The following is a 12,700-nucleotide window of genomic DNA, read 5'->3' as shown; positions in this document are numbered from 1 at the left end:
ATTTAAGAACACACAGTATTTTTACTTGAATCTTACTATGTTCATCTTTATCTGGTAGTTTTTCTTTATAGTATGAATATGACATTGCTGCAGCAGTTTGATCCAAATTCTTACCTACACATAACCTGAAAATGTTTTTAAGCCTTTTCTGTCTAAAGTCTAATGTAATGATTGTATTTTCTTATTCCTTTCTTTGGGACTTCTTTAGGAAAGGTTACTTTTTCCTGAAAATTAGTGACCAGCAGTTCTTCTCTGAGCCACAGCTGATCAACATACAAGCGTTTTCAACACAGGTAATAAAAATGGCCAAGGAATTAATAATTTTACATGCCTACTAGTTCTCAAGCACAAAATCCAGGTTTCCTGTGGATTTAATGAAAATTATTGCATTAAATTAATCTAGTCTTGGCTTCCTCTTGAGATGCCACTGGAGTAATTTTTAGGACTTCTGGGTAATAACAACAGCAGCAACCAAAATTACTAATATTCCTCTAGTACTTAGTGTTGCAGTCTTAGTGTTTCATATAAGTAACTCAGTTAATCCTTATGCCAATATTATGAGGTATTGTTGTTTCCAATTTACAGACAAGGAAGCAAAGTCACAAGAAGGTGACATAACTCGTCTGTGGTAATATAGCTAATAAATAGGGAGTCAATGTTTGTGCCCAGTAAATCTGGCTACAGAGGCAGTGTTCTTAACCGTTACATGATGCCTAACTTTACTATACTGAGTCTGCTAGCAGCCCTTCCAAATAATTGGCAGGGTGCAGTGGCTCATGCCTATAATCTCAGCACTTTGGGAGGCTGAGGCAGGTGGATTGCTTGGGCCCAGGAGTTTGAAGCCAGCCTGAGCAACATGGCGAAACCCCATCTATACCGAAACAAAAAAAAATACAAAAGATTAGCTGGGCCTGGTGATGCATTCCTGTAGTCCCAGCTACTTGGGAAGCTGAGATGGGAGGATCACCTGAGCTCAGGAAGGTTGAGGCTGCAATGAATGACGATCATGCCACTGTGCCCCAGCCTGAGCAACACAGTGAGACCCTGTCTCAAACAAACGAACAAAAAAAGAATGTCTTTATTTTTAGGTGAAGGAGTTTGTTGTATCTTTCTCTAGTACATGGAATTTGCAGCAGTTAGAGAATATTATTAAGGATCTACTTAAATGAGGTTCCAGTGTGCCAGTGTGGCCATCAACAAAACACAGACATGAGGAAGTCATGGTAGATGCTGTAAAACTCAGTGTGATGGCCCTTCAGACTCACCTCTCATCATTCATCTCCATCAAGTTGTACTTATGGGTCCAGAATACATATAGTGGTAGCTGCTCTAGGAACTGGGCTTGAGGGATTGAAGAATCAAAATGTGCAAATAATAGGGAAATAGGTATATTCATAAGTTATGAAAAGCAAGAGAGTGGAATATTCTCCTCGGGAACCAAGACTAGCTAAATATCCAGATGTCAGTATCATGTTATTCATGATTCAAGGAAGGACACTAGATTATTGTTTTTCATCTGATGTTTTTATATACTTGGTCCAAAAATGAAAGGATCATGCATAACAACATAGACTTGAACCAGAGGTGGCTTCAAAATGGTATTAATAGCCCAGTTCACCTCTTCTTGATGGTATTATCACATCAGGGATAAATTGGAGTTTAATGATTTGAAAATGATCCTAAGTTAATTTGATCTCATGGGTGAACAAAATATATAAATTTTGTTTTAATTAAAGCTAAAACAGGCTGGGCTCAGTGGTTTATGCCTGTAATCCCAGCAATTTGGGAGGCCGAAGTGGGTGGATCACCCGAGGTCAGGAGTTCGAGATCAGCCTGACCAACATGGTGAAACCACGTCTCTACTGAAAATGCAAAAATTAGCTGGGCGCGGTGATGGACACCTGTAATCCCAGCTACTCGGGAGGCTGAGGCAGGAGACTAGCTTGAACCAGGGAGGTGGAGGTTGCAGTGAGCTGAGATCGTGCCACTGCACTCTAGCCTGGGCAACAGAGTGAGACTCTGTCTAAAAAAAAAAAAAAGCTAAGACAAGTTGATCTCTGTAAATTTAGGACAGAAGGCTACATCCAGTCTTACAACTTACTAGTTTAGATGTTTCTCAGTCCTTACACTCAGAAACTTTGTTTTGTTCTTTTTGTTTGGGCTAATAAAGTTACTCCAGTGAAAGACCAAAGGTAGATATTGGCAAGTCTTCCTAATCTGACATGGTAAGTTCCCATGGTTCCCCAAGTGTGGCTTATGTGTTTTTCCACAAGCAAGTGAGTAAGGAGGGCACATTTAATTTTACTTATTATATGAGAAACTTGTTTCATTTTAAGTCTTTAAAATGTAATTTTAGAAAATTATTTTAACTTACTTTTGTTTCTTTATATTTCTGCAATGTTTCAGTGTGGTCCTGAGCCTCTCTGATATTTTCTCATGCAAGTTAATTTGGTCTTTTCCGTTTGTGCATTTTGACATCACCTTTGACTTTTCCTCTTTCAGAATAGGAGAGGTCACTCTTTCCCATGTATAGAATCATAGCTGTAGAATTCTCACTTGAGAATTCTGAAGAGTAACTATCATCTAATTTCCCACTATGTGACTATTATAATGATGTATTAGACATTCCTTCAATGGAGATTGTAATTTCCAGGAGACCAGGAGGGTGGCTTGGGTAGTTTTAAAAGAAAGCCATTTGGATTAAAGAAGGCAGAGTGTTGAGAAAAGTCCTAGATGGTTCTACTTCAAATGATATTTATTTAAAAACCGAAATAATATTTTCTTTGGCTTCTGGCCTCAATTTTTTGGGTGAGTTTTGGGTTTTTTTTTTCCCTGTTGTGGTTCATTAGCTTTTATCTTTATGAAAGAACATTTTATCTGCTTACTCAAGTTGGTGGGAGGTAACCTGACAATCCCAAGAAAAAGATATTAAATTTTACTATATTAGCCTTGTCACATGAATTAGCCAAGTGGTTGCCTTACTCACCGAGACCATAATCTTGGCAGGCTTTATAACCTGAGTTGGGGTGGGGCTCTATCAAGATTTGGATGAGAAAACTGAAGAAAATTACTGGGAGGGACTAGAAACGGCGTGAGCTCAGGATGCAGAAGTAGCTCCTGTGAGTCAGTATACTACAATATGGCCTGGAGTGAAGTGTGTCCTCCCAAAGGCAAGTCCAAACAGTTCACACCTCTTATTAGTCTCTCCTGGGATATAATGTAAGTCAGGATAGCAGAGAAATTAGAGATTTAGAAGCTAGCAGCTCTCACCAGTTGTCTCTCAAGTCTTGAAGTGGCTTGATAAACCTCTAGAACCCAGAGGTGTGAAGTAACCTTAGTTGTTGTGTTACTACGACTGACCACACCTCTGACAAATGCTTTCACCATAAAACAGTTTGGTGCTTTGCTAGAACACCTTGAGTTTCTCAAAAAAGCATAGAAATAACAATCAGGTGTCTAGTCCACTGGTTTGTCCTTTCTTTCCCTATTAACTGACTCTTCTTCCCTTCAACTCCACAGGCCCCCTATGTGCTGAGAAATGAGGTTCTCCACATTAGCAGAGGAGAGAGGGCAACCATCACCACCCAGCTACTTGACATCCGAGATGATGATAACCCACAGGATGTGGTCGTTGAAGTAATCGATCCTCCACTTCATGGCCAATTGCTTCAAACACTTCAGTACCCGGCAGCCCCTATCTATCAATTCCAGCTGGATGAACTCTCTAGAGGCCTTCTCCACTATGCTCATGATGGTTCAGACAGCACATCCGATGTTGCAGTCTTGCAGGCCAATGATGGACACTCCTTCCATAATATACTGTTCCAAGTGAAGACCGTGCCTCAGGTAGGTGTCATTCCTAGAGTTACAGTTTCCTTGCACCTAGATGTGAACTTCTACTGTTGATATTATTTTATGATACTCACAAAGTTAAGATGTGGGTAGTCATTCATTTAGTCAAATATAACCTATTATATAGAGGGTGCTAAATATCTTGTTAGGAGCACTCTTGATCTGAAAGACCTGTCCCCATGTTCTCTACAAATTGGGACACTTTTGAACCTTTTTTGTTGAAGTACTGCCGTAAGAACGTGTTATTATCCACTAATCCTTTTGTCTCCTGCCTGAGCATAACCATAAGAATTAAGATATTCCTGTTTTTATCTGCCCTTCGAAAACAGCTCATGAGGCCGGGCACGGTGGCTCACACCTGTAATCCCAGCACTTTGGGAGGCCAAGGCGGGTGGATCACGAAGTCAGGAGATCGAGACCATAGTGGCTAACACGGTGAAACCCCGTCTCTACTAAAAATACAAAAACTTAGCTGGGCGCAGTGGTGGGCACCTGTAGTCCCAGCTACTAGGGAGTCTGAGGCAGGAGAATGGCGTGAACCCAGAGGGCAGAGCCTGCAGTGAGCTGAGATCTCACCACTGCACTCCAGCCTGGGCGACAGAGAGAGACTCCATCTCAAAAAACAAACAAACAAACAAAAAAACAGCTCATGAAATGTGAAGTTCATAGTCAGATAATCTGAATGAATCAAAAAAAGTGAGTTCAGCCATTCTGTTAGCTCAACTAAAGAAGGACGAGCAAACTCTTTTGGTAATCCTAGGGATCTTTGCCCTAGGAAGTAGGAGCCAATGAAGAGCATTGGGCCGGGTGCAGTGGCTCATGCCTGTAATCTCAGCACTTTGGTAGGTTGAGGTAAGAGGATCACTTGAGCTCAGGAGTTTGAGACCAGCCTGAGCAACATAGAGAAATCTTGTCTCTACTAAGGGTTTTTTTCTTTAAAAATTAGCTGAGTGTGATGGCATGCATCTGTGGCCTTGGCTACTCCAGAGGCTGAGGTGGGAGGATCACTTTAACGCAGAAGTTCGAGGTTGCAGTGAGCCGTGACCACACTACTGCACTCCAGCATGGATGACAGGGCAAAGCCCTATCTCTAAATAAATAAAGGAATAGCATATTTGCTCAGCCTGAGTCATTGACATGCTACCTTTTTATGTTTTCGCCATATCCACAAGCACCTGTACTATTATTTACTTAATATTTTTCTTTGTATCAACTTACTTTTTATTGTAGCCTCATCCTAATAAATACTACTTAGGAAATCATGGGCTTAATGTAGAATTATACTTTTTTTCTAAAATATGAAAATTAATACATAACCATTCTACAACATTTTGTCCATATGCTACTGAAAATGTTTTTGGATACTGCAAATGAGATAGTTCTCACACTTTAGGAAATACTGGACTGAGCCATTGCTAGACCAAAGGGACCTGGAAAACATTTTCAAAACTAGATGATATTTCACTGGATGCCCTTTTCTCAGTTGCATCAAGAATGACTCTTTCTCATGATAGTAGATTGGGAAACATAATTCTTAAACAACCTTTCATTTCAAATATCACTGCCTACTGAGGTGTCATTAATGACTAGATGGAGAGACTGATTTGTTGTGGACAGTTTAAAACCACTCGTCACTTTCTCATCAGTGATCACTCAAAATTTTTGATTGATCCGATTGAGCCTCATGAAGGTGAACAGCTGAATCTAATATGGTCTGCTAGGTAATTTCTCAGTTTCCTGTCTCGTTATTTTCAGCTGCTGAAAGCAGTGAAGGTGGCATAAGAGAGACGGGAGCCAGTGAAAGCTGATGATGAGATGGAGTTGGCAGATAGCCACCTTGCAGCTCATCCTAATTATCACACTCCTGCGATGGCCCTGGGAGATAAGGTTTAGTTCTAGAGAGATGAAGTCTAGACAGACAAAAGTTTTTGTTTCTTCCTTCTTGGTTTCTTTCCAAAGGTTGTTAGAGGATTTCAGTGCCCCCCTAGCAGCTGCCTTTCCTATTGTGGCTTCCATCTCCATGTTTGGAGCTCAGTTCACTGTATTGCACAGCCATTTTGTGTGGAGTGACCCAAGATGGAAGGGCATTTCTAGGGTTTTAGCTGCTTTGACTACCAGAACAAAACCAAGAAAAGTGGAAATTTAATTCATAAATAAAGCACAAAGCACAGAGTTTGGGAATCCTTGTGACTTGTGAGTCATGTAGGTATTTTCTGTGTCTGTGATTCCTGAAAAGTGAATTTAAGTTGTGCTCTGTGTCCCTTTTCATCCCTCTCTCCTGTATTGCTGTGATTACCTGCCCATGCATTAGAATAATGAAACCCATGAGCAGAGCCTCAACATTCATCAGGATGTACTAATAATACATTTGACTGCAATATTGGCAATATTATACAAATGTGTACTGTTTTTCCTTTTAGGAATTCAAAATATTTTTTCCTTATATCTCTTTTACTGATCTTTACAATGTCTTGGGGAAGAAGGTTAGAGTAGAGGCTATGGGACCTTAATTTTTCTAATGAGAAATCTATTATGGGTAGAAGTTTTTTTTTGTTTTGTTTTTGATATTAGGCACTAAAGTTTGATGGGAATTATTCCATTTGATCTTCACGATCACTCTGTGATGTTTGTACAGTTATTATCTCTAATTTTCCAAAAGAGGAAACTGAAGCACAAAGAGGTTGAAAAACATTCATTGTCATAAAGGTACTTAGTGCTGGAGCTATGATTTCATCTCAAGTGTGTCTGCCTCCTACACTTAACCATGAGACTCTTTTCATTCTAGCTAGGAGTTTTCAATGTGTTGGTCATATATATTCTTATCCCCTTAATGGATAGAATAAAGACAGTAATTTAGTCATTTTCTCAATGTTCTATCCAAGCTGGGCCCCAAGCCTTCTGTAATCTTTCCTCTGAACTCACTGCATCTTGTTACAAGTGAGAGTATTTATAAACGTTAAGTCTTCTGGGCGCAAGAAGAAAAAAGTGCCTCAACTCTTATAGCTTCTTGTAGATGCGTTGTCAGACATGACTGATTTCATTCTAACAGCCATGAGGGAAGATGGGCGTGTAAGTTCTTACCCTCTGGCTACCTAGTTATTAAACCTGGAGTGAGACTGATTATTGGCTGATGTCTAAGTGATAGTTTAAATAGAATGGCCAAGTGGCTTGTGTTTAATTCCTAATGAATGAATGTACAAATTAATCCTAATATCATTCAACAGAAAACACAACCTGTCAAGGTAACTAGGGAGGGATAGAAAAAGGAAGCTCTGTGTGAACAGGGGCTATTCCAGTCTTACTCTCCCGAGCAGAGCATATCATAGGAATTCAGTACATTTTTTTTTTGGATGGATGGGTAATGGATGGATGTAATGGCTTGAGTGAGGCTGGCGCCTGTGTTTCTGCCTTCCAATCCATCTCTTGTATCAGATGAGAAGCCCTTGGGGCACCTCCACAATAGCCCACCTGAGAATGAGTAGAGGAGCTGTCAGTTCAACCTTTGTTTTTCAGTTCTACATCACTTCCCCCAAACTTATGTTTTTATCTTTGGCCTGATAGTGAATAAACTTGGCCGCCACCTCCAGCCTTATACTGAGTTGCTGAGGAGAAAATATAACCAGGACTGATGTTGAAACATGTTCTGTTGGGGGAAGGAGGCAAAATAAATAAAACAGATTAAAAAGTAATAAAGAATGCATTGCTGAACAGGCTTTCATTAATTGGGGAGATTACTAAACCCAAGCCTGCTACAGATATGATTCTAAACCAAATTGACATTTAATAAGGGCTAAAATGTGGACAGGGAAAATTCGTACTTATTGGTGGGCTTCTGTTACTGCTGGGGTTTCAAGGAATTGTCTTCTTTTTCATTAAGATACCTCTGGAAATCATGCCTTTTTTTTTTTTCCACTCTGGCAATACCTGTGATGATCTTTCTGAACTTTGTTATTCTTTGAGCAGTATTTTCTGCAACTGGGTAATGCTTTAATGTCAAAAGTCCCCAAGTGTCATGCTAGGAACTGGATGGAAAATTCTATTGCTGAGAGTCCTCTCTGACTGTTTATCTGTGGTAAGGCTTGTGTACAGAGAAATAGCCCTGTGGTGATTTCCCTCAATTTCATTAATGCCTACCTCTCATTGGTTGTCTTGCAGGGACACAATTAGTTTGATAATAGTGACATTTATGAGAATTACAAACATCAATGGCATAAAAATGTTAATTTCTTATGAGTAAGAGCCTATATCATAAATAAGTAAATCCTTGCCATATATGAGGATTTCACCTTTTGGGGGGTTTGATTAGCTTATTCAATTCAGTGTCTCATAAGGTGCATAATCAGAAAATATTTCCTTAAATATACATATACTGGTTGAAATCTACATGGAGCAAAGGTTCTGTATTCTTGACCTGAAATACAAGCTTCTGGGGCTCATACACACGTCGACAAACACAGAAACAGTCCAGTTATCTCTCCTGTTTTCTTTATGCTGGTAAATTTCACCACCCCACCCCACATGATCTTTTCTACGGTGTCCTTTGAGATTAAATTTTAATAGCTATGATATAAATGAGCTCTTGCAAATTAAGGTATATTTTTACAGAACAAGTAAAATTATAAGGTCACTGTTATATTCAACGTTAGTCATTTTCTATTTAGTGAGGTTTAAAACTTTTATCTTGAATGTTTGGCCTGGGGTTAGAGTACATTATCATTTCAGCTAACGTTTCTTCATTTACGACTCAACCTTTAATTTTGGGGGGAAATTTTCATTTTGTTTGCGAGATTTTTTTTTCTCCAAAAGATGGAGGCTTGTGACATTATTTCTGGTTTATAACATTAATATTTTTATTTATAATATGATATGTAATGGCTAACCTTTATTACCATTTCTGCATGCCTATTGTTCTATCAGATAAATTAGAAGAACTATTTAATTTAAAGCACTGTTTTAATCATGTCCCCAGTTTTACTTGTTGGGATTTTATTGCCTGCTAATGTGGTCCTCTGGAGGATCTATAAAACATTACTGGGCAGATTATTCACTTGGTAATATAACTAATTTCTTGAACTGGCAAGGATATATACATCATGTGCAGAAAAAAAAAATGTGAGGAGATAAAAAATTCAAAATGTCAGAACCATTGGGGAAATTAGGTTAAAATCTGGCTTTTTGGATACCTTAAATGTAGAAAAGATGATATATATCCTTCTATCCATCACTTCTTGAATCTTCCCTGGACCCTCTCCAAAAGAAAACAATAAGAAACAAACATGTTCATCATGATGAGTAGGAAGATTGATGCTTCTTCCTTTTTAAAAAAAAAAACAACAAACCCTCCTTTATTGAGGAATGATTGACATGTAAAAACCTCTACATATTTAATATATACAATTTTAATTTGAGAATAAGTATATAGGCATGAAACCACCACTATCCAGGTCTTAATCATATTCCTAACCTCATAAAGTTTTCTCCTGCCTTGTTTACGAATTTTGTGTATTTATTATTTTTTGTGGTAACATAAGCTGTACTATCTTAGCACATTTTAAATATACTATATAGTATTGCTAGTCATAGGCACTATGCCATATAGTAGGTCTTCAGGACTTACTTATCCTTCGTGTATCTACTGCAGGTTTTTCTTCATGATTACCATAAGGGTTACATAAAATATCTTATAATAGTCTCTTTTAACTGAAACTTTGTACTTTTTGACCATCCATCTCCCCATTTCCCCTTTCCCCCAGCCCCTTGCAACTGCCATTCTACTGTCTGCTTTATGAGTTTGACTATTTCAGATTCCACATACAAGCAAGATCATGTAGTTATTGTCTTTCTGTGTCTAGCTTATTTCGCCTAGCATAATGTCGTCCAATTTCTTCCATATTGTTGCAAATAGCAAGATTTCCTTCATTTTTAAGACTGAATAATATTCCACTATATATTCATTTATCCACTGATTGACGTTTAGGTTGATTCTGTATCATGTCTATTGTGAATAATACTACAATGAACGTGGAACTGCAGATATCTCTTCAACATACTGATTTCATTTCCTTTGGATGTATATCCAGAAGTGTGATTGCAGATCATATGATAGTTTGTTCTTAAGTTTTTGAGAAGCCTGCATAGTAGCTGTACCAATTTACTTTCCTCCCACCAATGCACCAGGATTCCCTTTTCTCCAAATCCTTTTCTCCAAATCTTTTCTCCAAAGATTGCTTTCTTTATACCTTTATAAAAATAGCCATCTGGCAAGTGTGAGGTAGTTTTGCTTTGCCTTTTTCTCATGATTATTTATGCTTTTCATACACCTGTTAGGCATGTATATGCCTTCTTTGGAGAAATACCTTTTTAGGTTTTTTGCCCATTTTTAGGTTATTTGAATTTTTTGCTTTTGAGTTGTAGGAGTTTCTTATATATTGTGGATATTAACCCCTTATGAGATATTGGTTTTGCAATTATTTTCTCCCATTCCATAGGTTGCCTTTTCATTTTGTTGATTGTTTCCCTTGCTGTGCAGATGCTTTTTAGTTTGACATAATCCTACTTGTTTATTTTTGCTTTTATTTCCCGTGATTTCAGTGCCATATCCAAAAAATAGTTGCCAAGACCTGTATCAAGGAGCTTTTCCCCTATGTTTTCTTCTAGGTCTTTTACAGCTTCAGGTCTTCTGTTTAAGTCTTTAACCCATTTTGAGTTGATTTTTGTGTATGATGTAATTTCATTCCTTTGCATGGGATATGCAATTATCCCAACACTATTTATTGAAGAAACTATTCTTTTCTCCTTTCCTTATTTTATATTCTTTGCACTATTGTTGAAGAATAGTTGGTCATAAATGTGTGGATTTATTTCTGTGCTCCTTATTCTGTTCCACTGGTCTATGTATTTGTTCTTATTCCAGTACTATAATGTTTTAATTACTGTAACTTTGTAATGTAATTTGGAATTAGAGAGTGTGAGGCCACCAGCTTTGTTCTTGCTCAAGATTGCTTTGGCTATTTGGGGACTTTTGTGGTTCCATATGAATTTAGGATTTGTTTTTCTGTTTCTGTGTAAAATGCCATTGGAATTTTGACAGGGATGGCGTTAAATCTGTAGATTGCTTTGGCTAGTATGGACATTTTAATAATATTAATTCTTCCAATTTATAAACATGGGATTTTTTGCATTTATTTGTGTTTTATGCAATTTCTTTCACCAATATTTTATAGCTTTCAATGGCATACCTTTCACCTTCTTGGTTAAATTTGTTTCTAATTATTTTATTCTTTTGATGCTATTATAAATAAGATTGTTTTCTTTAATTTCTTTTTCAAAGAGTTTATTGCTAGTATATGAAAACACAACTGATTTTGCATGTTGATTTTATTTTACTGAATTTGTTTATTAGTCCTAACAGTCTTTGGGTGGAATCTTTAGGGTTTTCTACATATAAGATCATGGTGTCTGTAAATACAGACAATTTAACTTTTTCCTTTCCAATTTGGATACATTTTGTTGCTTTCTCTTGCCTAATTGCCCTGGATGGGGTGGCCAAAGGAGATACTTGATATGATTTCAGTCTTCTTAAGCTTGTTAAGACATCTTTTGTGGCTTAACATTTGTTCTAACCTGGAGAATGTTCCATATGTGCTTGAGAAGAATATGAATTCTGCTGCTATTATATGTAATATTCTATATATGTTTGTTAGGTCTGTTTGTTCCATAGTGTTATTCAAATCCTCTGTTTCTTTATTGATTTTCTATCTGGATGATCTCTCTATTGTTGAAAGTGGGGTATTGAAGTCCCCTACCATTATTTCATTGCCCTTTATTTCTCCCTTCAGTTCTGTTAACATTTGCTTGATGTATCTAGGTGTGCTAATGTTATGTGCATGTATATTTACAATTATTATATCTGCTAGGTGGATTGACCTCTTTATTATTATACAATACCTTCTTTGTCTCTTGTGATGTTTTTTGACTTCAAAGCTATTTTGCCTGATATAAATATAAGCATCTCTGTTCTCTTTTGGTTTTTATTTGCGTGGTATATATTTTTCCATCCTTTGGCTTTCAGCCTATATGTATCCCTAAAGCTAAAGTGAATCTCTTTATAGGCAGTTTATAGTTGGATCACATTTTCTGTCCATTCAGCCGCTGTTATGTTTTTTGATTGGAGAATTTAATCCATTTACATTTAATTTTTGATAGGTGAGGACTTACCTATTGCCATTTTGTTGTGTTCAGAGTTTTTGTAGTTCCTCTCTTCCTTTTTGTCTCTCTTGCTGTTTGCCTTTGTGATTTGATGATTCTTTTTTGTAGTGGTGTGTTTTTATTTATTTCTCTTTATCTTTTGTGTATCTACTGCAGGTTTTTTCTTCATGATTACAATGAGGGTTACATAAAGTATCTTACAGTAGTCTATTTTAAGATGATTAACTTATCTCCAATTGCATACAAAACTGTTTACTTCTCCCTGACCCTCACCATTTTATGTTACTGGTGTCACAATTTATATCTTTTTATATCATATATTCATTTAAAAAACTGGTAGTTATAGTAACTTTTAATACATTCTCTTCTAACTTTTATACTAGAGTTAAAACTGACTTACATATCACCATTACAGTATTATTCTCACTTTGATTATATTCTTAGCTTTTCCAGTGAGTTTTATAATTTTATGTGTTTTCATGTTGCTAATTTGTGTCCTTTCATTTCAACTTGAAGAATTTCCTTTAGCATTTCTGGTAAGACAGGACTTTAGTGGGAACAAACTCCGTCAGCATTTGTCTGGGAAAGGCTTTCTCTCTCCTTCATTTCTGAATGACAGCTTTGCCTGGTAAATTATTCT

At 37.2% G+C, this 12,700-nt stretch overlaps 1 protein-coding gene across 1 annotated transcript in view; it reads left to right on the top strand.

The window, feature by feature from the left end:
• FRAS1 (Fraser extracellular matrix complex subunit 1) overlaps window positions 1–12,700 on the top strand; it is a 449,198-nt gene that overhangs the window by 284,180 nt on the left and 152,318 nt on the right. Inside the window, exons 28-29 of the mRNA XM_015138463.3 lie at window positions 209–293; window positions 3,520–3,846. Of these exons, the coding sequence (XP_014993949.3) occupies window positions 209–293; window positions 3,520–3,846 (412 nt within the window). The remainder of the gene's footprint in view (window positions 1–208; window positions 294–3,519; window positions 3,847–12,700) is intronic.

Source organism: Macaca mulatta, chromosome 5 (genome assembly GCF_049350105.2).
Source record: "Macaca mulatta isolate MMU2019108-1 chromosome 5, T2T-MMU8v2.0, whole genome shotgun sequence".
Lineage (NCBI taxonomy): Eukaryota > Metazoa > Chordata > Mammalia > Primates > Cercopithecidae > Macaca > Macaca mulatta.
This window is presented reverse-complemented; position numbering and strand designations above follow the sequence as displayed.